We start from the raw sequence: 26,337 nt of genomic DNA on the forward strand, positions 1-26,337 counted from the left end.
AGATAAGATTGGAGGCCCTGGGACTTGGCACTGATGAGAAATACCCAGCTATTCCTTTGCCCATGCTCGGACGCGGGACCGGCCGATGCCTGCAAGATCGCTAGCAAGTGAAGTAGTCTGCGTAGCCCTCGCTTGCAGATTGCAGCATGGCCTTGCCCGGCGACGCTATAGCAAGGATTATACGACCATCGCCGTCGGTATGAACTCTTCGGCAGAAACGACTACCACGGTCTCACAGCCGAGCAACAAAAACGAGCCCAGTGGCAAGGCGTTCATGAAGTTTCCCACATGACAGCCATCGGCGGTCCAGCGACCCTCTCCTTTGCGAAAGCTTTGAGATTCTTGTGTGCTTCTGTCGAACGTAAGATCGCCCGTCAGCTTTCCGGCGCAGCAGTTGCTCTCGCAAACAGCCAGACTCACCGCACTCCTCGTCGTAGTACTTCACATCATCGAGCGACGAGAAAGTCGTGTGGGCGAGGAAATTGTAGCCTTGCGTGCGAGGATCATCCACAGGCCTGTGGGCGTTGACGGAAAGAATGTAAGGCTTGCCGTTCTGTTGTCGGCGGATGATGGATCAGCCGCTGGGCTTCTTCGGTCCCGTGATCTCGGGCAAACAGACAAACCTTTTGCTGGTTCTTCTCAAGGGCGCTGTACTGCTCAGCGAATGCAGGGATGTCACCCTCGTTGGCGACTTTGAACATGGTGATTCTTTGGACGGTCATTTTGGCGGCAGTGGCGTGGATTGCTCGACAAGTGGCTGCTTTGAGATGATCGCAGATGTGTATAGAACGTGTGAAAGGAAATGCGCGCCCTGGAAGGAACATGGAGTGGAGATGCCGGCCTCTCCTACCTCAGAGGCTGGAGATCAGAATCACCCACCAGACAAGTGGTTTGGTCATGACCCGTCCGGGACTCGGATATCGTCATCAGAGTTTCGGACACGGCCCATAGCAGCTCGAGTAGCATGATCGTAAACTTGGGCAATTGCCGTTCCTGGTACCTTGCTCTGAGGTGTCAGAGGCTTGAAACTCCTCACAACATGTTCCAGGGGAACGCTCGACTGGACGAATGGGAAAGTTTAAAGATGGATGCCGACCCGGATGTTGACATTTCTGACAGGTTCAAAACCCAGCCACCTCGCCAGCGCTGCCGGGAAACCGTGGGCGTTCGAACGCCTCAGGCAGGGGAGAAAGTCAATTGCCGAACTCTAACAAGCCCACGACCTTCCTCTTCCTGATGAATGCGACACGGGCGACACGTCCCGGCTGTGTGTTGGAGATATACCGTGGCGACCATGTGAAGAGCAGGTCACGTGCGGAGATTTGGGGCACGAGCAGCACCCTTGCGCGGCACCGCACGAGGCCCCGCCAGCACACCGCTTCTCGAGCGCCATCAGCACTCGAATGCAGCTCCCTCAACGCGCCGGCGCCCGGTACTCGTCCAGGCAATCTGCGCGACTGGGGAGCTGCGCAGGCGAATGGCGACTATCAGTGGCCCCGCGCGAGATCTCTCCGATGGGGGTGAGATGGTGGCCCGCGAAAGCTTCCACCGCGTCGTGAGCAGTGAGCAGTGAGCACACGCATGCCGCATGCGCAGTCGGGCCCGAGGCTGAAGCAGCGCGGTGGTGAGGGTGAGGGTGGCATGCCCGGCCGGATCGAGTCCGACGCATGCCACATGCACCAGCGCACCAAACCCAGCCCTGCAGCGTCGCGGCGGCGAATGGGCGGGTGCCAGCGAATCGCCTGGCTCATGCGACACACCCGGGCATGAGCGGCGCCCTGGGGGACCGGCGCCATCGACCGGCGCCATCGACCTGCACCATCGACCGGCGACCGCCCACCGCGGGTGAGTGCATGGCCATGCGTGCGGCCATGCATCCTCCCACACCTACGCGATTATGCATCCTCCCACTCCTCCGCGATTATCGTGGAGGCGGCTCTTGTGCGACGCCCCGCCGTACCCCGGCGCCGTGTGCCAGTTTCACCGTGGTCGTGCGGTGACCGCCAATGGCGAGAAGCGCATCGCGCGATCAGGATCGGGCCTCCATCTGGAGCACGATCTGAAGCCGTTGACAGACACGAGATTGACGTCTGCTGGCCGCGACGCCTTCTGATGGGCTCCTGCTCTTGCGCCGTGGTGGCTGCAGCGCGTATATGACGCTTGACAGCACATACCTGCGTGCCCGCCTTGCTCGACGAGCAGCGTCGGCTACACAACTGCCCGTCCAGCGTCGGCCTCCCTCAGGCTCTGCACGAGCTTGCTGGGGCCCAATGGCTCCTTCCTTGCTGTTGCCGGCGCAGTCGAATCTCGGCAATGATGGCGTCTGACGGCGAGGCCAGCGCCACTCCCATGCCTGCCATGCCTGCCATGCCTCCCATGCCTCCCATGCCTCCCGTGGCCTCCGCCCAGGAACTATCGACTGCCCCGACGAACCGCTGCAACCAAGTCGTAGTCTCACCTCCACCTAGCTCTGATTCATGAGGCAACCTCACTTCCTGCTGGTCGACACCTGCGTGCAAGGAGGGCCGCACAACGTCGTCGCAGGACACCAACCACAATCGACATCACGTCACGAAAGCGTTTCCTGTATGTGTACCTGACGCTCCCGATGACAGGGAACCAGCCACATGCTTTGATTACCCTCCGCATTATTGCCCTCGTGTGTACCGAGCTGCCGCGCTTGCGACGTGCATCCGCACCTGGGGATCTGCGCCAGACGCTGCGGCCCTGGACCCTGCACGGCACGCAGCAACGGCGGGCTACACGGCCATGTCTCCTAGTTCCACGTCTCGATCTCAATCCTCCTTCCACTTGTGTGGCAGAAATGCACGCCAGCGCATCGCACCGGGGTTTGGGCTGCTGCTCCACGGGTTGAGCCCTCTGGACCGTTCACTGCAGTGCAATTTTATCAGACTTTCTGGTAAGGATGCCCTCTCCGGTCCACAGTGTTGGAGCTCGCGGTCCCAGGTGCCTTGCCACCGGTGTCCCGTCGGGTGCTCCTCATCGCTGCTTCACGTCCTTCCTCCATTGTCTCATCATTGGGAGGAGGCCATATCTATACCAGCCCCAGCCGCGATCTCCCACGACCGTTTTTTTCAATGCAGCCATAGCCCTTCTCAGTGGATACTGTCCCGTATCTTCGCCCTCATAGTGGCCGCCGGCATCTCGCCAGCCGACTCAAGCACTGCTGTGCAACGCTCTCCTTCGCCATCACTGGCCTCGCCCCAAGCACATCGCTGCTTTCGTTCAGTGGACGGCAACTGGACATACGCCTCACTGCTCCTTACGGCCAATCGCCACCCCGACTGAGTCGAGCCATCATGTTCTACTCAATGTATCTCTCAAGTAGGTCGTGCTCGAATCTGACCCGCGTGCCCGTTTCAATCGCATATTCCGCATCCCGTTTCCGCAGCTCGCTTGCGCCCCTCCCTCCCAGCCAACCAAGCCGTCTTTCCACGCAAAATAAGCCATAGACTAATCTCAAACGCCCGACCACCAGGCCTCTGCGAGCGCCGCCACTGGTCCTCGCCGCTCTACGAGCCCTACCAGACCCGCCACGGCCACTTCTGCAAAGTCCGCGTCAACAACCGCGAGTACAGCACCGACGTGCCGTACAAGTCCGCCGCGCTCGCCCGCGACGGCGCCGCCACAAAGGCCTTCATGATCTGCCGCAACTTCTCCGCCAACGACGGCATGTACCCCGGCCAGCGGCCCGGCGGCGGCGGCGTCGTGCAAGGGCTCCCCGTCGCCATCGGCGACGGCAGGGCCGCGCGCTCCTGCCGCAGCTCCCTGACCGGCAGCGACGTGAGCGCGAGCGAAGGCTCCGGCGGCAGCAGCGGCGGCGAGTCGCCGCGCAGCTTCGAGAGCGGCTACGTCGATGGCCAGGTCGCCGCCATGCCGAGGGCTGTCAAGATCGCTGGGCCTGCGCCGCCGGCGTCGAGTGCGCGCCAAGGCCGCAGAGGAGGCGGAAGGGGCTATCGAGGCTCTGCGGGAGGCGCTGCGCAGCCGCCGCCTGCGATGATGGGCAGCGAGTACGTCTGTCTCTGCCGGCGGGGCGCGGTGAGGGCGTACGGGAGGTGCGAGTGGTGTCTGAACGAGTGCGGGTGGAACGCTTACGTCTCTTGACGCCGGGGCCCGAAAGGCTTCTGGTGTCGGAGGGCGACAGCAGCAACGACGTCTTGCGGCGATCGGAACGCAGACACGAAGATGGTGCCGCGAGGCATTAACGAATTGTACGATTTTTGACGAACTCACGAGGACGCGCGCGGCTGGCGGCAGGTCAGGTCAGGTCAGGGCGGGGCGGGTTCCTCGGTCATTTTGTTCTGTTCCGTCTAGACGAGCGAGCGAGCGACTTTTTATTTTCCATCTAGCTAAGCTCTCTCGGTTTAATAGATCCTGCTCATTGAAACTGTCAATCTACGAACCAAACCCTCCCCCCTCCCCCCCAAGACGTCTCTTCCATTCACAACCCATCACCCCCTCCGCCACCCCCTACCAAATTGTCGAGCTATGAACCAGAAGCCACCTCACACGTCCCTTCCATTCACAATCCATCCCCCCTTCCGCCACCCGCCATCCTAACCCCTCCCACCAAGCGGCCTAAACGCCCCCTCAGCCCTGAAATCCCTACTCGAAAACCCCGCATGCACCCCCACCTCCCCGTCGCCAATGACCCACTGCTGCCTCTCGACATCCCAATAGCTCAAATCCCTGCGCATCAGCGGGAACGTGACCACCTTGCTCTCGCCCGGCTGCAGCATGACTTTTTCGAACCCGCGCAGCACTCTGGCCGGCGTTACATCTTCGTTCGCGGGCTGCGGGAGCGAGAGGTAGAGCTGCGGGACGGCGGCGCCGGGGCGGGCGCCGGTGTTGGTCACGCGCGCGGAGACGGTGTAGAGGGTTTGCCAGAGGGCGGGGGCGCCGCCGGGCGGGTTGGGGCCCGAGGAAGTGGAGTTTGCGGACGGGGGGAGAGGGGCGATGGGGCTGGTGGCGGGGTCGGAGACGGAGATGTTGGAGAGCTCGAAGGTCGTGTACGACAGGCCGAAGCCGAACTCGTACTGCACGGGCAGGCCGTGGTGGTCGAAGTGGCGGTAGTCGATCAGCAGGCGCTCGCGGAAGTCGGACTGCCAGGCGTTGGGGTCGGTGGTGTTGAGGAGGGCGCTGGAGTTGGTGAGGGCTGCGAAGGAGTAGTCGGCTTCGGACTTGGCGATCGTGTAGGGGAGGTGGCCGGAGGGGTTGACGGCGCCGTAGAGCACGTCGACGATGCTGTTGCCGGCTTCTTGGCCGCCGAGGTGGGCGGCGAGGATGGCGGTTATGTTGGGGTGGTCGGCGAAGCTGGGGGGTTGTTAGTGGCGTTGGCATGGTAAGGATGGTTTTCTGGGTTGGTGCTTACGGTAGGACGTTCAGGCCGCCAGAGTGCGTCACTACGATGGTGTTGGTGCAATTGTCGGCCACCGTCGTGGCGAGCGCCGTGCCGTTCCAATCGACTAGAAGGCTTTCTCGGTCGTATCCTTCGGTTGCCCAGGTCTTCAGGAATACGAGGCAGACCTCAGGTGCGGGATACATGGGTTGGCTAACTCACAGTCAGTACCAAAGTTTCCAGTCACGAGGCATCGCGCAACACACAGATTACCGCTTTGGGTAGTGACCGAGTTGTTGAGCACATATTGCACCAAAGTTCCATCCTGTCGAGCTCTTTCCTTAATGGCATCCAGAGGTGGCACCACGTAAGTGAGTCTGCCGGCACCGGAGCCGCCTCCCATTGCAAGAATGCCGTAATCGAAGTTTCCGTCGCCCAAATTGAGGTTCGAGAGTGAGTATTGCCCGTTCACGAGGTCTCCTGCATCATTTCCGAAAATGCCGATGTTCTTCGGCGCTTTCAGCGGCAGGGCGTTGTCAACGTTCTTCAGCAGAACGATGCCTGCGGCGCCGAGTTCACGGATAAGATTTGCGTGGTCCCCGCGGACGTCGATGTCGCGCTGGGAGTTGTAAGTCCAGTTGTACAGGAATTGTGCGGCTAAATATAAATATGATCAGTCATGAACTCGAATAACTTAAAAGCACCACTTACGCTTGAAGAAGTTGAGGCCGTCAGAGCTGGGGTCAACACCAGGGTACGACGCTTCATTTTGACCAAGACGGAAATAGGGCGTCATGATGCGTCTGGCCATGTCGTCGACGCGCCCAATAGGGACGCTTCCGTTGTTGACTGCAGCAGTGAGGTTTCCGCCGAAGTATGAATGCTCTGTTTCCGTGAACGCAATTCCTCCGGGCATATCCATGTCGAGGCCAGCCAAGATAGGTGCGACACCGGCGTGCGTAGCTCCCCAGTCGGATACCACTAGACGTTGTTAGCCTGTGTGATCATATGGGCTCATGAGCGACAAGCGTACCATATCCTTGAAAACCTAGCTCATCCTTCAAGACGCCATTGAGCAATTTGCTGTTCTGGCATCCGTACGAGCCGTTGACGCGATTGTAAGAGCACATAATTGACGACGCTCCGGCTTTGACAGCGTTGGCGAATGGCCAGGCATAGACTTCGTGCATTGTTCGGTCATCGATATTAGACGAGACAGCCTCGATGGTCTGGCCGTCATCATTGACAGATGGGTTGCGCTGCGTCTCCTGCTCGTTTCCAATATAGTCTGTTCAATGTTCAGTTTCAATCGTCTGCCAAGTTCAGCGGTACTCACGCTTTGCGCAAGCCTGAATGCCCCTCTCTTCCATGCCGACAATCGTCTCGGCAAACAATTCGCCAGTCAGCCATGGATCGGGACTGAAACCCTCCCAGTTTCTGCCTCCGTATCCCGATCTGCCCAATGGACCAGCGACAGGTCCGAGGGCTACGTGCGCACCTTTTCCGACAAACTCGTCAGCCATGTCCTGGCCGCGAGCGTGGGCTAGGTTTCTGTCCCACGCTGCTGCGACTGTCAAGCCGGCAGGGAAGACGGACGCGTAGTCGGCTTCTCTGATAGCAAGCGGCCCATCTTGGAGGCAGAGGCCGTTGAAGCCGAGACGTGGCACGGGGCCGATGTTACCGACGCAAGGGCCGGCTGTGCCTGTGACTAGTCTGACTTTCTCTTCCAGCGTTAGTTGGGAGACGAAACCGCTGGCTTGCTCGAAAGCGGTTTCCCAGCCTTGGCCTGTTGCGTTTGCTGAGTAGGCGTCAGCTTTGGATCATGAGACAGATGTCGTTCGTTTATGTTCTTACGAGAAGGATACACAGGCGGGCTGGTTGCGTAGTCTGACTGAACCCAGGGTAGACCGGCGGTGGGAGTGTTCTGTCCGTGCACAGCGTGGGTTGCCAAAAGAGCGATGGCTCCCTTGGCCAGCGTACTCTTATGCCGTGGCATTGTAACAGTGACACTCGTGGCGCACGCACACAATGTATAGCCCAACCGCGTATTGATCAAGCGAAACCAATATACCACCGAAGGGCGATGATGAAGGGAGGCAGACTACACCAGAGCAGGGGAAAGTCTACTTATTCTCGCGAACTCAATCATCTCGGCGCCTTCTACGCCGACAATGAGGAAAAGCGGCACCTGTCCCCTCAAGCCAAAGAGCAAATGCATCATGGGGCGCGCACTGTGACCCCACGGGGACACTGTAGCTGCAGGAACAGAAGAGCCCCGTCTTCGACTGAACGACGATCATTGGGAGAGGGGAGCGGGGGAAGTTCCTATAGCGCAGGCCGTATGTAGGATAGGCAATATCAAGCCCTAATCGATGCCGGATAAAGCGGACTGTCGTCGCGCGAGGTTGTGAACAACGGCGAAGCTGACTCGTAAAAGCTCGGACTGGCGAACTGTAGATGATGTCCGTTGGGCTTCACGTGGCCCGTATGGCATAGACACGATCGGTAGATGTGCCGGTATTGAAAGTGATCAATGCCAAAGCGCAAAGTGACCATGAAGAGCTCGAGGAAGCTTAACCATCGCGATCATCAAGGCCGATGACAAGCATGAGTAGCATCGAAGCAAGCTTGATCAAGGTCGAAATAGCTGAACTCTATTTTCTAGCTTCAGAGACCCCGCACACAGTTGTGTTGTCGCGCCGGAATGTTTGTTTAATCGCCCGGCAGTTGCAGGTGACGTCGTGAGCGGGCAACGATCTCATCCGACCTCGAGGCAGATGAAGCCGCCACCCGAGCCGAAAATCCGGTTCGGAACAGGACAGGGTCGTCGCAGGCATTCATGGAGGACTGTTGACAAGCAATAGAACAAAATTGCAAGAGAGAAGAGAAATATTACTAGCAAAACATACTATGTGGCCATAAAAGTTTTATGATTTGTATATCAAGCAGCTCTGTCGCTTGTTTTGGAGGACCCCGCCCCATGTTCGCTGGAAGTAGACGCATGGGACCAGAACGCCGCGCGCTTTTCGATCAAAATGGGTAAAGTGATGCTGTATGTGATAGAGGGCAAATCCGCGAAGTGCATGCATAGCAAAAGCTGATCATGCTCGAGAGTAGAGATATCTGGGAACGTGCGAGAAGGGGTTCAAGGATGCTGCAAGGAGTCGTTTACATGATAATCGCGGGAGCTGGAACCAGTTCGTTAGTATGCTTGTCCCGCCAGTGAATGATACGGAAATGTCCAACTTACTGTCAATGTTTGCCTTGATGCTCTTGTGCGGCAGCACGCTTGCACCGTTGCAGTAGATCTCGTCGCCAACTGTGACGTCGTCGCCGAGCACTGACACGTTCTCCATGCGCGCCCATCTGCCCACGGTGCTGTTCCATCCCACAATTGTGCTCTTGACCCACGCGTGCTCCTTGATCTTGCTGCCCTTCAACAGCACTGAGCGCTGAAGGCGCACTCCCTCGCCGATTTCAACGTTAGGACCAATGACAACATTGGGGCCAATCTTGCAGTTCTTGCCAATCTTGGCCGACGGGTCGATCATCACGTTTCCGCCGAACACGTAAGGCTCGCTGGCAGGGGTGAGCTGGTCGCTACCCTGCTTGGTAAGAGAAGAGAGGTAGAGGCATGTGCCGGAGAGGAAGTCCTTGGGCTGGCCGACGTCCATCCAGAAGCCCTCCAGGTCAAAGCTGTGGAGCTGACCATCCTTGACGATGGCAGGGAATGTCTCCTGCTCGATGGAAGTGGGGCGCAGGTCGATGCGCTTGAGGACGGAGGGGTTCAGGATGTAGATACCAGCATTGATGCGGTTGCCAACGAACTCGACGGGCTTCTCAACAAATCGGTCGATGCGCGAGGGGTGATCGGGCTTGTGCACAATGACACCGTACTTGCTAGGCTCCTCGACCTTGGTGACGACGATTGTACCCTCTTGGCCGTGTGCTTTGTGGAAGTCGGCAAGCTGCTTGAAGGGGTATTCGCAAATGACGTCCGAATTGAGGACAAAGAAGGGTGCGTCATCCTTGCCCAAGATCTTCTCTGCGAGCTTGAGCGGGCCGGCGGTGCCCAATGGCTCAGTCTCAACAGAGAACTCGATGTTGACGCCGTATTGCTTCTCGTAGCTCTTGAGGGCCTCGGTCATGACCTCAGGGCGGTAGTTGACGGCGAGGACGATGTCGGTCACACCAGCAGCAGCAAGCGCTTCGATTTGGTGAACGATCATGGGGCGGTTGCCGAACTCGACGAGAGGCTTGGGGAGGGTGAGGGTAAGAGGGCGGAGGCGCGTGCCGAAGCCGCCGACGAGAATCAGAGCTGTGCCAGTGTCAGTGCTTGCCTGCATACGACCAGCTACTTTGCTATCGCATACCCTTCATGGTGATTAGGTTAGGGTATTTGGGTATCTAGAGTCGTAACTGGCGTCGCAGAACCAGCTGCTTGAAGCCGGCTCGGTGATGGAGTACGTGGGGTTGTTGCGGGATGGAGCGAGGGGAGGTAGCCTTGCGGTGGAGTACAAGACCAAGATGGCGATCAACTGATCAATCGGAGGTGAAGGTGTGAGAGCTGACGAGGATGCAGAGAGTTGTGCCGTGAGAAAGCGTGGAGGGCGGTCAGAGGCGCAGCTTTTCGGGAGGTGGTGGTGTTTGGCTTCCCCGTGTACAGAGACCGCGTGTCATTTAGGGTGCCAGCTGCCAGGGTCCAGAATCAACCCCTCGTACCGGTTTGATTCGAGCGCTGCTGCGTGCAACATCATGCTCCGTGTTCCAATGCTACGCGTACGACGGGGCGGCCGTGGCAGTCATACGCATAGCCACTTGTTGCGTGTGATGCTGTTAAATATAGCCTCGCCTGCCGCCGCCCTGAGTCTAAGAACCATCAGCAGCATCATAATCATCACCCACCACCCGGGTCCGGCCGATGCAAGTTCCCGCGCCATCTCCACGACCCGGCGATCTCAGCACGCTCAGCCCTGGGGTCTGTGAAGACCCCTCCGCATCATTCTTCACCACTGACCAGGGATCGCTGGTTTGTAGGCCGAAGGCGACGTGGGCCGATAGGTTCATCAAGCCCTTGATCATACTGTCATTTACTTTTGGATGATTCCCAAACAAAATGCCCGCACTCATGGTGGTCAATTGTTCTCATCGAAATGGACGGGATTTCACGAATTTGCGTCATAAACAAATCTTTGCCTTCTCGTCATTGTTCTCCTGCACAGAGGCTTGAGCGAATGTAACTTCTTCTTATCTTTCACGCTTCTTTTCACCATATTAGAGCTACAACCTAGAGGCATTGTGATCTTTGTGACCACGCAGCGGAACGCATTTCCCTAGGCAGCAATACCGTGACCGTCAAATACTCAAGCTCATAGCCGCCTTCGCTGCCACGACCCTGCGTGTCAACGCCAACACCAGATTTATCATTTTCCGCCGCCAGTGAAAGCGGCTTCTCCCTCGTTAAAAGCAGAATGGCCGAATCATTCACGCTGTCTCCTCGAGGGCTGGCTCTTGCGTCTCAGCCCTCTTTCCGAGCTTTCGCCACGCCCGTGTTGCAAAACTTGTACGACCGGACGAATAGTCCGAATGGCAACATCAATATGGGAGCTGCTGAGAACTATCCCATGCTCCAATCTGTGGCTGACTTCACCAACTCCCGCGTCAAAGCAACGCCCAATTCATTCTCCTACGACGAAGGCGCCTGGGGAAGCCTTCGTCTTCGTGCTGCTATGGCAAGACACATGAACCGCTTTTTCGAACCCGTTGAGGAGATCAAGCCTGATGATTTACTAGTAGCCAACGGATGTATGAGTCTTTGCGAAATGCTGGGCTTCTCCATCTTCTCCCCAGGCCATGGCATCCTTCTATCTCGCCCGTGCTACTCAGCGTTCGAATCAGATTTCGGCACCCGCGCGGGCGTCAAATGCGTCTACGCCTCCTTTAACAGCGAAGACCAGTTCTCTCCCAATGGTGCAGTGAAAGGATACGAGCAAGCGCTCGAACAGGCCGAAAGCGAGGGCACCAAAATCCGCGCCCTTCTCCTCTGCCACCCGCACAATCCACTAGGGCAATGCTATCCAGCCGAAACCCTCATTGAGCTTATGCGATTCTGCAACCAGCGAGGCATCCATCTGATCAGCGATGAAATCTACGCCCTCTCAACCTACGAGATCAACGATCCAAATGCCGCACCAACAGTGCCATTTCGCAGCATCCTCACGATTCCCAACATCGTCTCGCACATCGACCCCGCCCTTCTGCACGTTCTCTACGGCATGAGCAAAGACCTCGCGGCCGGTGGCCTGCGCATCGGCACCTTCTACACGCGCAACAGCGAGCTGTGGCGGTGCTTGAGCGCCATGAATCAGTTCCACTGGGTTCCTGGACCGGCGGACGCTATTGCTACTGCGATGTTGGAAGATGAGGCGTGGATCGATGGGTTTATAGCTCAATCGCGGCAGAAGCTCGGCGAGACGAGCGCCTTGGCGAGGGAGATGCTGCGCGAGAAGGGCATTCCGTTCTGGGAAGGAAGCAGGGCGGGATTCTTTCTATGGGTTGATCTGCGCGCGTGGTTGGTGAAGATGGGAAAGCAAGATCCGTGGGCGGCTGAGAGAGCGATCAATGACGCGTTCGCGAAGGCCGGGGTATATTTGACTTCAGGTGAGAGCATGCGTGCGGAGGAGGCAGGTTGGTTCAGAATTGTGACTAGCTTTGATGAAGAGACGCTGAAAAGGGGTATGGGGAGGGTGTTCAAGGCTTTGGGCATCTGAAGTCGGTTCCCGTTTGTGAGATGTTCTAAAAGTCCAAGATAAAGTATAGACGGTACAAATGAAGAATCGAAAGGCAACGGTACCACATCTCAACAAAAAAAAATTGAACACAGCGTGCTATCGTATCTCTGTTAGGGTAGCTGGTATATTTACAGGACACGCTTCTCAACCTAGGTGATTTGATGTTAGCCTGTGCCCAGACGGCGAAAGTGGGATTTTGAGATGCCAACTTACCCTCCAGCCATTGCTCAGCTCGAAACCTGCGGGCGCTACAGCCTGGTCTGTCTGTCCACGCAGATATCCTGTAAGACGGCGGTCGCGGTCCATCACTGCGAAGACATGTCAGCCAATTGCGCCGCAATCTCTGCGCTCTCGAACCCGGCCGGTTTCACGTAGTTTCGCAAAATTCCATGCTCATGTCTACGCTGCTTTCCATGCTTTTAGGATGTCACGTACTCTGCCTGTCCCACTGGTCCACCGAGTGCCTCGGCCTCTTGCCGCCGTTCTGCATGTTCTTGATCTTCGAGAGACCAGCGCCGGAGACGCCGAAGAACTAGAATTCCCGCATTTTAGTATCGCTATCGCATCGTCTGTAGAGGGTTCTCGTGTGTCGCGGCAGCACTTACGGCAAGCTGTGAGGGACGGTCAGCAGTCATTCTCAGGCGGCGGCGGGACATGCGCGCAGCTTACCATGATCCCATAGGGGATGAGGGCCTCGAAGGGGACGCCCATGATCGCGGTGGGCTATTCGGTGTGTTCTGAGAGGGGAGATTGGGGTGTTGGTGCGGTCCGCGACCTTCAATGCTCGCTGACGAGGTGTAGTCGGAGGATTGGTTCGAGCGGGACTTCCCGCCTGGCAGCTTCCCAGACTCCACGACGTCGGCGCCGTAGGGGCGGACGGGCATGTTACAAATCAACCACTCGACAGACAGACATCACGATTATTGCATTACTGTCGCATCGCTGCGAAGAGCTCCTCAAAATTCGAAAATACCTGCCGACTCCCTCGTTGCGACCACCAGCCGCGATCTTGGCTTGAGCTGCTGATTGCCGCGACCGGCGCGCCTCCACAACACGAACGCGTGCCCCTTCCGCCAGCACCTACGCGCGATCCATTTACAAACGACATCCTACACGTAATTACAGAAAAAGAAGACGCGATCACGAACAAAAGCAACGACACAACACTGCCGAGAGCACGGACCGCGTGCAGCCAGGGGACAGTCACGTGGAACGCGTGGGAGCGTGCAAGTGAGCGGATGCGCTTCATCATATCGTGAGAGAGGGCTGTGCCGCTGCTCAGGCACCGGGCAAGCTGGCTACAATCGCGGTGTCACGCCTGGCGCTGACACCGAACAAGTTGCGCGGACGCGGCGTGCAGTACAGCCCGCGCACACGCAACATGGCACGCGAGCCCACAGAAGAGCCAGAGGATGAGGTGGATGCTGAGAACGAGGCGGAGGACTCTGAGGCTGATGCTGAGGGCGAGGTGGAAGATGACTCTGAGGCCGACGCCGAGGGTGAAGACGATGATGACGAGGAGGTCGTGGGCGCCGTAAAGACTAGGTCGCTGCGACGGAATAGCAGGAGAAACGCTCAAGAAGACGAAGATGATTCTGATGCCGAAGCGGGAGAAGATGACGACTCTGACTCGGATTCTTCGGGTTCTGGTGCAGAGAACGATTGGGAAGCTGCAGACGAAGATGCGGCAGACGAGGTCGAGCTTCCAACCGCGGCGGGGGGTCAATGCACGTAAGTTCAATTGCAGGTCAGCATTCTTTGACGTTGGTACTGACTTGCTTTGCTAGATTTTGTGGTCAGGATGAAGAAAATGACCCAAGCGAAGAATTTGAAGAATGGCTCGCATGCGCGGTGTGTGACGATCATGGTAAGTACATTTTCCATAGTGCATCAAAGAAACATGAAGGGATGGAGAAGCAACTGCAATATAAAGTCGAGAAATCCGGGGTTCCAAGCGCTGACTGACGCATTCGCAGCCCACCGCCAGTGTGCCCGGGATAACGACGCGCTTGCTTCCGAAGAAGGTACGTCAGTCTGCACATGTGGCAAGCTTCATGCTGCATGTGTTCTACCACACCCCTTTGTTAAGCAAACAAGTCTAATTGACCATGACATTCCAGAAGTCAAGCACTGGCGTTGCAAAGATTGCGTCGCAAACGACCTCCAGCCGGATTCCAGACATGCCAGCCCGACGCGTGATCGCCGCCACTCGTCTGCCCCTAAGATGGCGCGCGACCTGTTCCCGGCGACGAGAGGCGGTATCAAGCCCGATTCGCATTCAGTTTTCAACACTCTCATCCTAGACGAGGACCCCATGGACGGCTCACGCGCATTGCGCAAGCGGAAAACTCCTATGGACGACGAAGACGACGAACCACGGCTAGCTGTGCGTAAGCGAAGGAAATCCAGCAACAACATGGAGAACGACGAACTAGCAATTGACGACGAGGTCCTTGTTGGCGGCGTCGATGGCGCAGATGATGCCGGGTCGCCGCGGTCGCGATCTGGAAGGCCACAACGAAATCTCAAGAACCGTAGGAAGGGCATGCGCGTCGTGTCACAGACTGATGAGCCCCGCAGCTTGATTGTTGGCATCGCAGTGACAGCGGCACAGTGGGATGATATCGAACGAACCGTGCAGAAGAAGCAAAGGCGGCGTGAGCGCGACCGCCAACGTCGCGCTCGCAATGCACGGGCACGCGGCGGCACTATCGAGGTCGAAGAGACCCAACACTTTCCCGCCGTACAGACTTCGATGTACACCAACCCTTTCTATGCCTTCCCCGATCGCGAGACGGATGAGAATAAAGGCAAGCCGTACGGCGGCATCCTCACCGAAGCAGAAGCAGACACAGCAAAGACGTATCCACAAGACGCTGATCGTAAGGCCTTTTCTAATGCTCGCGAGAGAGCAGAGGAGAAATGGAAGGAAAAGGTTGCCAAAGCAAATGGCGAGACTCCTGCTCGGACGAAACAACCCGGACTACCAAGCAAGATCAAATGCATCAACTTCGGCGGCTACGAGATCGACACTTGGCATGCCGCCCCCTATCCAGAAGAATACAGTCGAAACAAGCACTTGTACATTTGCGAGTTCTGCCTCAAGTACATGAGCTCGGATTTCGTTGCATGGCGGCATAAGCTCAAGTGTTCAGCCAAACACCCTCCCGGAGACGAGATCTATCGGGACAACATTATCAACCCAGAAACCGGCGCCCACACAACCTTGTCTTTTTGGGAAGTGGATGGACGTCGGAACCCATTGTACTGCCAGAACCTCTGTCTCCTTGCGAAGCTTTTCCTTGGCTCGAAGACACTTTACTACGACGTCGAGCCTTTTCTTTTCTATATCATGACCGAAAACGACGAGTTCGGCTGCCACTTCGTAGGTTACTTTTCGAAAGAGAAAAGAGGACCTACTCCTCCACCTCTTTTGGACACGGAGACCGCAGGCGATGACGATGAGGAACCTCAAGCCAATGGCGGCGCGGATCAACCAGCGTACAACAGTAGCACTGATCCTGCATTGTCCAGCCCAGGCAACAACGTGTCATGTATTCTGGTCCTTCCGGTGCATATGCGACGCGGTTTCGGCAGAGTGCTCATCGAATTCTCTTATCTCTTGACAAAACAGGAGCAGCGGACCGGTTCACCCGAAAAGCCACTTTCAGACATGGGCTTAGTCTCTTATCGCTCTTACTGGCGTACAGTCCTCTGCCGGCTGCTTCTACGCTACAAGGAAGAACAAGGTGGCAGCACTCAAATATCGATTGCGCAAATCGCACGGGAGACTGGAATGACACCAGACGACATCATCTCGACCCTGGAGGCACTGCGATTTCTCGTCCGCGATCCCATCACGAAGGCCTACGCCATGAGGCTCGACTACGACTACATGAAAGAGTATGTCGATAAGCACGACAAGAAGGCGACAATTCAGCTACACCAAGAACTGCTGCTCTGGACGGCCTACGTCATGGGCAAGCCGACCAACTTGTTTGCCATGGGCGAAGAGGCTACGATCAATCAGCCCATGCAAACAGTAGCGCCGCGCACCGAGGCCATCGAACTCCCTAGAGAGCCAGAAGAAGGCGTGCAGCAATCGATGAAGGAGAACCTCGACGAAGAGGGTACCGATCAGGCCCAAAAAGACAGCGTCGAGGAGTCGACGGAAGGTGGCCTGCCCAATGGTAGCCCCGGCAAGAAGAGAGGCAAGAAATCTACGCCAGAAACGACCGAAAAGTCTGGCGACCAGCCCGCTTCGCCCACTCGCCGCACGTCTCCTCGCAAGACGCCCAACGGCATCACACTCACAATCACAAACACCCGTCCACGCAGCCAGAGCCCCTATGACTCTTACGACTCCGGGTCGCAACTAACACCTTCGGACCTGATTCCGCCCACGCGCTTCGAAGTCTTCCCGCCCATACCTGGCGCGCAGAGCGCGGCTAAGCGACGGGCGGGGAGACCTGCGCGAAGCGGCAGAAGAAGTCACGCCAGTCCCTACCGCGCGACTCCAGTGCGCAGGAGCTCCGCCAGGCGTTCCACGCCAGCTACGCGTGAGACCGCAGGGAGGGAGTCGACGCGGAGGACGAGGAGCAAGCTCGGAGCAATAGCCGTCGCGGCTGACGAAGCAGACGCAGATGATGTCAAGGACGAGCACGAAGTAGCGGTGGAGGACGATGAGGAAGAAGACGCCGAGGGCGAGCCGGACGTGGAGATGGGAGATGCCGAGGGCGTCGACGACGACCACGACGAGGAAGACGACGACGCCCCGGGAGAGCCCGACGACGAGGAGATCAGGTACGAGTGAACTCGCGGGCTCCACCTCCCTGCAATTGCTTGTATCACTACTCTGCTGCTTAGCCGCTGCGTTTGTGCGGTGTGTGGGAATCTGGGGCGGACAGCTGTGCCCCGGCTGGAAATGGGGTCGGATAGTGTACCAACAGATTCAATTGTACCAAAGATTGGTGACCCAAGATTTCACACTGGCGGTCAAAGGGCTGCTAGGCAACCAGAGAATGATTGCTTTACTTTCCCTCCGCAAACGGCTTGACCCTTGCGGGCTCTCACCGCAACGTCGTCTCATGACCCTGTTCCCATTCTTTGCTTCGAAGCGCTTCACTATTGTATGAAGTTATATCAAGTATAACATTCCAGGCCACAAGGCATCCATCCACTTCCAAGTCACGTTACAAAACGCCCCCCAGCCCTAACAGCCACCCAAAACACAACGGCCGCAATTTCAGCCTGAGCACTGCCCGAACTCACCTGCACCTGCACCTGCGCCTGCGCCTGTCGCTCTGCCGCCGCAGGGTGGAGTGCATATGCATATGCAGCTACGCAGCTCGCTCCCACGTTTCGGAGCAAACCTAGATCCTCTTTTTCATGCAATAACGCATGTATACCTACTGTAGCCGGCGCAAGTCACTCCATGTACTCACTACTTGCCGTGCCTGCATTCGCGGCTTAACTCGACCTCACTTGCTCGATGTGGACTGCTCGAGCGGCCGCCACATCGCTCACAACTACTATTGGTGCTCTCCATCAGGGCGCAGCGGCTTCTCCCTCGACTGATCTCCTGGCACGACTCCCTTTCTCGGCGTTCGGCTTCACCCTTGCACTCGCGCGCGAAAAGAGGCGTCCAAGATTACGGAGTCCGGACGTTCATGTCGTCCTCTGCTCGTCGATGCTGATCGCAAGGTACGGGGAGGGAGGCCTCACATCAACTCACCAGGCCCTATAACGTCGATCGACGTATGATCTCCCTTGCGCCTGGCCGCTTACGTGCCGACCTGCTGAATGTACATGTGACGGACGGCAGGCCGGAAGGCGGCAGATGCGAGGCGCCAGTGGCTTGGGCCTGGACGTCTTGCGTGCGGAGCCGGAGGGTCTTGGAGGGCGGATTGGTGGAGGCGTTGCGGGTCGGTCGTGCGTGAGGCTATGAGCTCGCTCGCGCGTGGCGATGTGGAGGCCTGGCGCGAGGCGCGGAGCTGCGCGCGCGAAGAGCTGGAAGTGGCGGTTGTGGTGTCTCACACTGCTCGTGTGTGTATTTGCGACAGGGGAGCAGCGTTCGATGTCTCTCGTCCCAGCCTCTTGCTCCTGAAGAGGGAGGTTCGTGACGCGAAAGGGGCGGCGGGAACTGATACGGGGTCCTGTGTTCGAGCGGAGTGTCGCGGAGGCGCGTTGGTGGCCTGTCTTCGTTGTTGCATGGCGGGAATGTGCGTCTTGTCTCGGCACCTGCCACGCGCTTCTGACGTGCGGCGCTCTCAGTCGTGATCGCAGTTAGAGTCGCTGAGCAGGATGATTCCAATTATTTCCCGCCACACGCTGCTATACCCCGATCAATATCCCGCACCATCAAAGCGGCACGAAGCCCATCATGCGATCTCGAACAAGTCCGTTCCGCTGAAGCCCAAGACGCCTTCGCCCCGTGACATGACCTGACAGCGGCGGGCATTCCGTTCTATATCACTCCGCTCATATGATCGACATCTGTGGCTGAAGCGGGACTCGCTGTCAAACACGAGTCATGAATCTTCGCGCCCGCCTCGTCCTGCCAGCCTCGAGTCAGCGCCCACAAGGCTGACAGCTTCGTTAAGGTTGCATGCGTTGGCCGCCGCCGCCGGCCCCAACTCAATCTGCAAATCGCGCAATCGCTCGGCTCGTCCGCACGGCTCGACTCCCCAAGCTTCTTCCAATGGCACCGCAATGCGAGGCCGCCGCGACGGCTGGCCTGACCAAGGACGCCACCACCATGACGAGCAAAAATACATTTCGCCCGCGGCACCGCGAGGCCATAACGCTGCGAGGAATGTCCCGCCCCCTCCCCCCTCCCCGATCATTCTCCAGCCCGAGAAACCCTCGCCGCGGCCGCCAACATCCGTACGCTACTAAGCAATGGCAAATCACCACTCCCTCGCAAAACGCTCAAACGTGCTGTGCGCACGCGCACCTCAGACCCTTTGCCGCTCTCTCTCCGCCAATATGCACGGCCGTTGCGCGCCTGCGCTCTCATGCCCGTGTGATGATGCTACAGTGGTACATCGCACGTCCCTCGGCCGTTGCGAACCACCTTGAATCCCGTGACAGCCGCGCATCCTGATTCCCCGCCACCGCGGGCTCTGGAGAAGGCCGTAGACGAGTCCAGGGGGGATCGTGGGGTGAGAGCTGGGCGATGCCGCTCGGAGCCCTGGGGCGTGAAGTGCGGTGTGGTGCCGGCACGGAATTTCACGCAATGCATGGTTGACGACTGGGGAGGGGTTCTCGGTGCGAGTTTAGGCAGAAGTCCATGTGAGTAGTTCAGATCAGGTTTGCGTATCTGACGAGAAGACATAGCGTTGCAATTGCAGGTTGGAGAGATTCAGGCGAGGAAAAGACCATTTTTGAGGACTATACTATATTACACAAGCACTCAGGAAAACAACGCGGACTAAGAATAAGAATGAACAAACATCGACGAGCCCTGCGTAGACGCACGCCGCAACTCCATCCGAATTACTCCTTCCCACCCATCCGTGCCCACGGGAAACAATCAGACGAAGAAGCCATGAACACCAGTAGCACCATGTCGACGCTCCGGCCGGCAGCAGCCGGATCGCACCGACTCTATATCTTCCCAAAGCATCGATAGCTTTTTCTTGCTCCATATCGCGCCTTCACTGTAAGGTATCGCCGGGATCCTAGTGGAGTGGTCCGCCCGGGACGCAGCAGTAGTGACATATTAATTCCGGTATTAGTACAAAAAGTGTCGAACGAATCAATCGAGCCAGGAAGGATCCTAACCCCACGGCGGCTGCTGCTTGACGTGCGTTGGCGTCGGGTACGAGGCCTCGTCGTGCTGGTAGAAGTTCTGCGGCATGCCTTCGCCGAGCAGCATGCTCGTGCTCGCGGGGACCTGGCCGCCCGGCAGCCCCGAGGAGTAGGGTACGTGGTCCAGGCTCGAGTGGTGGGCGTGGTGCGGCTGGGCAGCGGGCGCGCTGGGGTAGGTCGGCGAGGACTGGACGTAGGTTGCGGGCGCGTGCGTGTAGCCGCCGGAGAGGGCGGAGTAGTCGTGCGGCTGCTGCTGGCTCTGCACGGGGGTGTGGGCGCCTGCGCCAGCGCCGACGGACATGGCGCTGCTGGTCGACGGCATGTAGTTCGTCTCATGGCCCGAGGGCAAGGCGGCGATGTCCGTCATCGAGGTCGGGGTCTGGAGGCCTAAGAGATTCGGGTAGCTGTCCGAGCTCGTGCGTGACGTCGAGCCGTACTGGCCGCCGGATGGAGTTTGGTAGTTCCCGCTGTACGAACCGTAGTTCGTGCCCGTGGCCGCGCTGCCGTAGTAGCTGCTCATGGGTCTCGGGACGGAAGCTGTGCGGGGTGGTCCGTGCTCGCTGATATTGCCCAGGGTGGTGTTAGTTGGCAACGGCGATGGCCCGGGCTGTTGCAACGGGTTCTGGTATCCGCTGATGCTCGACAACGGCGGTGGGTATGCGCTGGTGCCTCTGATGTTGTAGCCTAGGCTTTGGTCGCCGTAGCCCATCGGCATGCGTTCTTGCGGGTCTTGCTTGAATTGTGGAAAGCTCTGTGACAGCGAGGCTCCACCATAGCCAGAGTAGCTCGTCCGGGGCATCTGCGTCGGTGGGTAGACGTTCTCGGCGAAATCGCTGTCAGATCGTTGTCGCTTGAGTGGTCGAGCGCTGTCAACATAGCGGTCGTTCTGTCCTGCTTGTGCGTAGGGCTCCTGGGATGCCTGGGGCTTCTGCGCTTGTGGCGGGCTGAACTTCTGGGAAAGCCCACGTCTGTGTGCGCTGGGATGTCTCAGTCGTGTACCACTTGCCAGCGGAGGTCCGTGAACTTACGATGCGATTGATCGAGGCTCTTTTCGCAAGCGAAGGCGCACGCCTTGATCTGAGAAAGCTCGGGACAGATAGGACGACTCCTCCATCCCGTGAAAGTCTTTGGCGGCCACGACTGATCTCGAACGTTAGCCTTGCCAGCCACACAGCGCTAGGTCTGAGCTCACTCACCCTGAAATGGCTCTGAAACAACGTCCTTGATGAACGCAGCGTTCTCCGCAGCCCTGAATAGCGTCAACCTTGTGAAAACAGAGTGGATGGGGATCGGCGGACTCACTTGCTGACATCGTAGAGCGCAAACCGCAGCTTGTGCCAGCCAATTTTCCTGACTGACAGATCGCCGAAAATGAAAAAGCCGCCGTCTGTTGCAAGACCGATTGTTAGTGCCGGGTGATCAGGAGACGGTTTGCGGATCGATCGGTGACGCACCTTGATTGTCGACGTCTTTCAGTCTGTGAAGGGAGGAGCAAAGCTGGCCCAGCATGGAGCCTGACTGCCGCTGCGGCACTTGCTCGGCCTGCTCATCGGCGTGTGGATTGTTGGGATCGTGAGGCAGCAGAGTTGCGTACATGAAAAAGTATGGGCTGACAAGGTAATGCCTGTGAGATGTCAGAAATTGATCTTGCAACACATTGTCATTGGAGAAACGAACTTGAACGGGTCGACATCAGGCCGAACCTTGATCTCTACGATAGGAGGAGGATCAATGGGTTTTCGTGCTGATCGAGTATTAGCTTGATTGGTTGTGTGCTGACTTTCAGGACCGGAGACGTACACTTCTCTTTGCCATCGAGAGTCACCAGAGCCGATTGAGGCTGCTGGCGGACTTTGAGGCTCACACATGAGCTAGGTGCCATCTTCATTAGTCCGGTGTTTTGAAGAGCTGAGCGCGAAAGTCCTCAGTCGCTGCGCGAAGCCTTACCTATCCAGCACTTGTTGGTGACCAGATCCGTACGGGAAGGTGCCAGGATAGGACATGGGACTGGAGCTGATTGCAAATGTGGTGTACTAGTCCGTATAGTGGAAGTCCGGTGGGTCTCGAGTTGAATGGATTGTAACTGTAAAAGTATGTCGAGGCCGAAACGACCGAACCAAAGTCGCGATTAGGTCTTGTGAAGGTTGCAAAGTGTGGTGCAAAAAGTCGATGGGAGGGAGAGCCGTGGGTGAAGGAGTTTAAGATAGTTCGGGTCAGAATGTAATGTCTCAGAAGACCACCGAGTGGCCTATCGCGTGAAGAGCGTGGTCCAGGCTCCGGGGGAACTAGCGTATACCGTCACCGGAACTTGGCTGATCGATTGAAAGACGCCCCTGTGGTAGTAGCGCCCGGCGCATTGGCAATTGATGATCGTCTGCTTCTGATACCCTGAGAATCGGGCTCTCCTTGAAGGCGTCTATGCGTGAACGGACAATCCAGCCGTTGGGCTTGGTCGACATAGAGCTACGATCCTCAGTCGAAGCACAGTCGCGATTGCGCAAGGGCCACGCACGGCAAAGCGTTGTGAACCAGTCCTTCCTGCGGTGCCGTATGATGATCCAGGAAGGCGCGATAGATTGCGACAGTTGTAATCGTTGAAAGGTGGGTGCGCTCCTCAGCCGTCAAAATGCTGCGAATCGCAGGGACCCGTCACCTGCGCTGGTCATCAATATGTCGAGACCGACACGAGGTGTCGTTGGAAGAAAGTTCGGCGGTAATGCGCAACTCTCCAGACGTGCGCAAGCCTTATGGTTGAAGGGACCTGGTAATCAGCTTTGGGTTCAAGGATGCCCCGGACGGCCCGGTGGTCGTCGACTGCTTAAGAGGTCCCACAGTCTGCGCCCGGTACTTCGTGAGAAGATGCCCGAGGAAGTAAAGTCAATGCGAAGGTGGTCGAGCGATGTGGGACGGCTGACGGGTGAGGCTTTGTAGGGCAACAGCAGACAGGTCGTGTCGCCACAGTGGAGCCGAGATATCTCACTGGGGATTCGACGGTCAAGTCTCGTGACTGCTGATGCCGCCTCGCAATAAGGTGAATGGCGTTATGGCTGCGAGTGTTGGCAGACGTCGGCTCAAGGTTGCTCGCCGGCGGAACCGCGTACCGGCCAGCAGCGGCGACAACGGCCAGGCGTCTTCGTCAAGATCTGGCAACCCGTGCCCTTCCCCGCCGCACTACTCGGCGAGTCCACTCGAGCTCTCCAGAGCGGAAAAGCGTGTCTGGAATGAAGGCGTCTGCGAATTTTCGTTGGCCGTGGTCAGCGGAAGGTTAGGAGCTTGCCGGCTCGCTACCAGACTTGGGCCGCGAGGCCGTGGGGCATTCCTTGCAAAGCCGCGAGTAAGTGAACGCCGGACGAGCGTAGTGGATGGGCACCGCGAGGATGCGGCGGCTTATGGGCAGACGGATGGCAACAGTCGCGGAGGGCAGCGCGCGGCGTGGTGGTAAGCGTCGAGGACGGGCACGACGGGCACGACGGGCAAGGCCTGCGAAACCAACACGACCAGCACGACCAGCACGACCAGCAGGCCCAGCAGGCCCAGCGGAACGACAACACCGCCGTCGCCGGCGCAAGGCATCTGCAGCGAGCGCGACGCAAGGCCACCGCGGCCACTCTGCGCCCATGTGCCCATGTGCGCATGCAGAGCGATGCCGCTGCTGCGCCGCCGGCGAGCCTCAGCGGGTACTCGCCTCACTGTACCTACATCCGCGATAATACGGCCTCCCTCGCCGCGAGACGACCGCCCTTGGCTCGCGCCGGAATGGCGTCTCGCTACGAGCGCGACCCATCGCGCCGCCTGCGCCCGTTGAAGTAGCCGCATCCTGGCGCCATGCACGTCAACTCGACCTCTGCCGCGCCCAATCCTGGTTGTCCTCATGGCCGTCGCCGCCGCCAGGCCGCCCACAGCGCCGCGAGCATGCTGTGTTCGCGCGTGCAGTCGGGCGCCTTGCGCCTCTCGCGCGCGTGGCAATGCCACGGTACACTGCAGCCCGTAGTCGCGCGCGCACATAGGCAGGCGTGCAAGCGAACGGCAGCTTTCCTGCGAGGGTGTCGACGAGCGCGTCTTCTTCCCGGAGGGGAGGCGTCGCGAAGCCTGCGTCCACCAATGCCGCAATCCCTACGCCTGCAGGGAGATCAACGCCACTGCATACCGCGTGGCCGGCTGGGATCAGTCTGGGCAAGCCCGCCGCTCTACTGCAGGTTGCCGCCCACCCTCACCACAGCACGGTGCTTTGACACTGACGCATGCACGGAGTGAGCAGGGCTGCGAGTCTGCGACCATTCCGGGCCGACAGCGCCTGGGCGTAATGCGTGTCGACAGCCCAATCCGGACGACTCCCTCGACGAAGCAAGCTATTCAGGTTAGGCTGCACGCTTGACAGCCATTGTGCCTCAGTGATCGCCACCATGCAGGCAGGCTATCGCCTTAGTAGCAGGGCCAGCCTCAGGCTTGCTGCATGCCCTGCAATGCAATGTTCGCCCTCAGAGCGCTGGCGCTACCAACCGAGCCAGCCTCGTGAGATGGAGACCACCATACACCGCAACGGCACGGCGGCTCGGGTGACTGCGCGAAATGTGCCCTCGCGAAAGGCGTTCAATCGGCCACGCGGACGCAGGGAAGCGAAATCCAACCGGGTTTAGACGAGGCCAGCTCTATCCCTGCCAGTTCCTGCGCGGACGGCGCACGTCCCTCTACTGTACTTGCATGTCATCAAGAACCCGCTGCCCTGCCTGGGTGAGACGCCGGGCTGGCAGGAGGCCGAGGCTTCAGACGCCAGACTACTTCAGCCCCCAGCGCTGATACGATCATTCGATGCAATCGCTTGCAATCGGACGCCCTCTGCCCGAGCGGGGCCTCTTGCTGCGTTCGCTTGCGGGACGAAGCCGACGCCTCAGTCATCCCAGCCGTAAGCGGAGCACTCGACTAGCTCTGGCCGGAACATCGCAGCTGGTGTGCGCACCCACTACGCCCGCCTATTGGCTGCCGCGAACCTCACAAGCTACAATCGCTGAAAGTCTGATCTTCTCACACGCCACGCGCCACACCACCACCACCCCTCGCTCAACCTTTTCCAACATTCTCTGCGCGTGACTTGCCGCCGTCGCTTTTGCGCGATTCTCCTGCGGGAGCACCGGCAGCGATGACTGCTGCATGCCAGCGTTGCGGCTACCCCTGCACAAGTCGCGGCGCCCCCCGCCGCGCCCGAAAAAGAACACATGCGCGATGCGTGCAGCCCGTCACACCATTGTACTCATTTCGCTTCGAGCGTGCAGCTGTCTGGAACCCCAGAGTAGCTATACATCCACGCCGTGCTAACAACAAGGACACGAGGCCAGCCCTCGGCTTGGGCCGACCGAGACCCCGTACGCGATCCGCCAACCTGCATGTCCATGTACCGCAGTACTTCCCCATACGACTCTCTCTTCACCACCACGTCTGTCGGCCGTTGCCCTAATGCAGCGCCTAACGCACCCGCAGCAATGGCGAAACCGGCAGACACGCGTGAACCGTGAATTTGCCTTGTGGCTTATCACTTGGTGTTGCTTCGCAAGCCGTGGCTCGTCGATCCAATCCAGCCCAACCGATTCAAGCAAGCAGGTGCCACTCTTCTTCAAGAACTACATGACACCGGCCAAATTGCATGCGAATGGTTGTGCAAGCGCTGCTCGCTTCCACCCCTCGCCCCACATGTGTCACCACACCACCACAAAGTACATCGGTAGCACCGAGCTGCCATTTCCAATTCTGCTGTTGTTGCCGGAACAATTAGGGCTTTCAATCCCCAGCCGGCGGTCGTGTAACTCATCACCAGCGAGCTGGCATGTGACAAACAAAGGCCCGAGGATTCGCGTGGCAGCCACCGAATCTGCGACACAAGCGTAAGGTACAGTGCGCGACTTACCATTCCTGCATGATGCTGCAACCAAACAGTCAGCGCGCTCCGGGCGGCTATGAGGCGTCTTGCAAGCCACGCCGCCGCCCGCAACTGCCGTACGCTTTCAGCCTCGGAATGTCCTGTAGGTACAGTAGACATGCTGCCGCCCTTGTCACTGTCGACCAACACGCGGCTGACACGTGAGGGCTGTCGCACGACAGCGAGTCGTGCATTCCCTGCGCACTGAAAACAACCGACGGCTATTTAACCTCGACACAAAAATCGAATTGCTCCTCATCCGCTCACGCTCGGGGCTCAGCCGAAAACCACCCATGTCCAAGTCCAGCGACTTCTACCCAACCCCATCAGAACATGTGAATATGACAGCGGCTAACTTCCGCAACCACCACCATCACTCACCTGCCCACCCACCCTCTCCCTTACCCAACATCTTCCCTCCACGAGCTAGTCCTAGCAAACAGGAACGCACCCGCCCGCGCCCC

At 58.4% G+C, this 26,337-nt stretch overlaps 8 protein-coding genes across 8 annotated transcripts; 3 read left to right on the forward strand and 5 right to left on the reverse strand.

Annotated features, from left to right (window-relative positions):
* Nucleotides 1–272: 272 nt before the first annotated feature.
* On the reverse strand, nucleotides 273–1,089 carry WHR41_02447 (uncharacterized protein; the record flags this gene model as incomplete). Its single annotated transcript, XM_069371053.1, has 3 exons — nucleotides 624–1,089; nucleotides 421–553; nucleotides 273–352 (listed from the first exon to the last, which is right to left on the reverse strand). Exons 1-3 carry the CDS (start codon nucleotides 822–824, stop codon nucleotides 273–275), a joined length of 414 nt encoding a protein of 137 aa, XP_069231967.1. The 5' UTR covers nucleotides 825–1,089.
* Nucleotides 1,090–3,067: 1,978 nt separating this feature from the next.
* On the forward strand, nucleotides 3,068–4,125 carry WHR41_02448 (uncharacterized protein; the record flags this gene model as incomplete). The annotated part of the gene is made up of 2 exons (XM_069371054.1): nucleotides 3,068–3,345; nucleotides 3,500–4,125. Exons 1-2 carry the CDS (start codon nucleotides 3,321–3,323, stop codon nucleotides 4,123–4,125), a joined length of 651 nt encoding a protein of 216 aa, XP_069231972.1. The 5' UTR covers nucleotides 3,068–3,320.
* Nucleotides 4,126–4,340: 215 nt separating this feature from the next.
* On the reverse strand, nucleotides 4,341–7,473 carry WHR41_02449 (uncharacterized protein). The gene is made up of 7 exons (XM_069371055.1): nucleotides 7,214–7,473; nucleotides 6,696–7,157; nucleotides 6,393–6,647; nucleotides 6,071–6,340; nucleotides 5,626–6,016; nucleotides 5,393–5,572; nucleotides 4,341–5,334 (listed from the first exon to the last, which is right to left on the reverse strand). Exons 1-7 carry the CDS (start codon nucleotides 7,353–7,355, stop codon nucleotides 4,578–4,580), a joined length of 2,457 nt encoding a protein of 818 aa, XP_069231973.1. The 5' UTR covers nucleotides 7,356–7,473; the 3' UTR covers nucleotides 4,341–4,577.
* Nucleotides 7,474–8,230: 757 nt separating this feature from the next.
* mpg1 (Mannose-1-phosphate guanyltransferase) lies at nucleotides 8,231–10,144 on the reverse strand. The gene is made up of 3 exons (XM_069371056.1): nucleotides 9,733–10,144; nucleotides 8,610–9,677; nucleotides 8,231–8,547 (listed from the first exon to the last, which is right to left on the reverse strand). The coding sequence occupies exons 1-3, from the start codon at nucleotides 9,737–9,739 to the stop codon at nucleotides 8,528–8,530; spliced, it is 1,095 nt and encodes a 364-aa protein (XP_069231994.1). The 5' UTR covers nucleotides 9,740–10,144; the 3' UTR covers nucleotides 8,231–8,527.
* A 686-nt stretch (nucleotides 10,145–10,830) lies between these two features.
* WHR41_02451 (uncharacterized protein) lies at nucleotides 10,831–12,129 on the forward strand (the record flags this gene model as incomplete). Its single annotated transcript, XM_069371057.1, has 1 exon — nucleotides 10,831–12,129. The coding sequence occupies one exon, from the start codon at nucleotides 10,831–10,833 to the stop codon at nucleotides 12,127–12,129; it is 1,299 nt and encodes a 432-aa protein (XP_069231861.1).
* Nucleotides 12,130–12,278: 149 nt separating this feature from the next.
* On the reverse strand, nucleotides 12,279–12,861 carry WHR41_02452 (uncharacterized protein; the record flags this gene model as incomplete). The annotated part of the gene is made up of 5 exons (XM_069371058.1): nucleotides 12,279–12,299; nucleotides 12,364–12,458; nucleotides 12,586–12,682; nucleotides 12,756–12,761; nucleotides 12,820–12,861. 5 exons carry the CDS (start codon nucleotides 12,859–12,861, stop codon nucleotides 12,279–12,281), a joined length of 261 nt encoding a protein of 86 aa, XP_069231772.1.
* Nucleotides 12,862–13,042: 181 nt separating this feature from the next.
* On the forward strand, nucleotides 13,043–17,327 carry WHR41_02453 (uncharacterized protein). The gene is made up of 4 exons (XM_069371059.1): nucleotides 13,043–13,881; nucleotides 13,938–14,017; nucleotides 14,127–14,174; nucleotides 14,271–17,327. Exons 1-4 carry the CDS (start codon nucleotides 13,532–13,534, stop codon nucleotides 16,961–16,963), a joined length of 3,171 nt encoding a protein of 1,056 aa, XP_069231860.1. The 5' UTR covers nucleotides 13,043–13,531; the 3' UTR covers nucleotides 16,964–17,327.
* Nucleotides 17,328–19,512: 2,185 nt separating this feature from the next.
* WHR41_02454 (uncharacterized protein) lies at nucleotides 19,513–22,984 on the reverse strand. Its single transcript, XM_069371060.1, has 7 exons — nucleotides 21,763–22,984; nucleotides 21,640–21,706; nucleotides 21,417–21,586; nucleotides 21,265–21,349; nucleotides 21,159–21,211; nucleotides 20,991–21,102; nucleotides 19,513–20,939 (listed from the first exon to the last, which is right to left on the reverse strand). The coding sequence occupies exons 1-7, from the start codon at nucleotides 21,848–21,850 to the stop codon at nucleotides 19,931–19,933; spliced, it is 1,584 nt and encodes a 527-aa protein (XP_069231859.1). The 5' UTR covers nucleotides 21,851–22,984; the 3' UTR covers nucleotides 19,513–19,930.
* Between the last annotated feature and the right edge of the window lie 3,353 nt (nucleotides 22,985–26,337).

The sequence above is a fragment of the Cladosporium halotolerans genome (assembly GCF_011745625.1).
Source record: "Cladosporium halotolerans strain TM138-S3 chromosome Unknown Sca6, whole genome shotgun sequence".
NCBI classification, from domain to species: Eukaryota; Fungi; Ascomycota; class Dothideomycetes; order Cladosporiales; family Cladosporiaceae; genus Cladosporium; species Cladosporium halotolerans.

Coding starts and splice junctions, on each gene's coding strand:
- WHR41_02449 (XM_069371055.1), bottom strand. CDS start 7,355: ATGCCACGGCATAAGAGTACGCTGGCCAAGGGAGCCATCGCTCTTTTG. Junction 5,573..5,625: donor ACTACCCAAAGCGGTAATCT/GTGTGTTGCGCG, acceptor ACTGTGAGTTAG/CCAACCCATGTATCCCGCAC. Junction 5,335..5,392: donor GGCGGCCTGAACGTCCTACC/GTAAGCACCAAC, acceptor ACAACCCCCCAG/CTTCGCCGACCACCCCAACA.
- mpg1 (XM_069371056.1), bottom strand. Junction 8,548..8,609: donor CATCAAGGCAAACATTGACA/GTAAGTTGGACA, acceptor AACTGGTTCCAG/CTCCCGCGATTATCATGTAA.
- WHR41_02454 (XM_069371060.1), bottom strand. CDS start 21,850: ATGAAGATGGCACCTAGCTCATGTGTGAGCCTCAAAGTCCGCCAGCAG. Junction 21,350..21,416: donor GAAAGACGTCGACAATCAAG/GTGCGTCACCGA, acceptor GTCTTGCAACAG/ACGGCGGCTTTTTCATTTTC. Junction 20,940..20,990: donor GAGCCTCGATCAATCGCATC/GTAAGTTCACGG, acceptor GAGACATCCCAG/CGCACACAGACGTGGGCTTT.
- WHR41_02453 (XM_069371059.1), top strand. CDS start 13,532: ATGGCACGCGAGCCCACAGAAGAGCCAGAGGATGAGGTGGATGCTGAG. Junction 13,882..13,937: donor GCGGCGGGGGGTCAATGCAC/GTAAGTTCAATT, acceptor TTGCTTTGCTAG/ATTTTGTGGTCAGGATGAAG. Junction 14,175..14,270: donor CGCGCTTGCTTCCGAAGAAG/GTACGTCAGTCT, acceptor ATGACATTCCAG/AAGTCAAGCACTGGCGTTGC.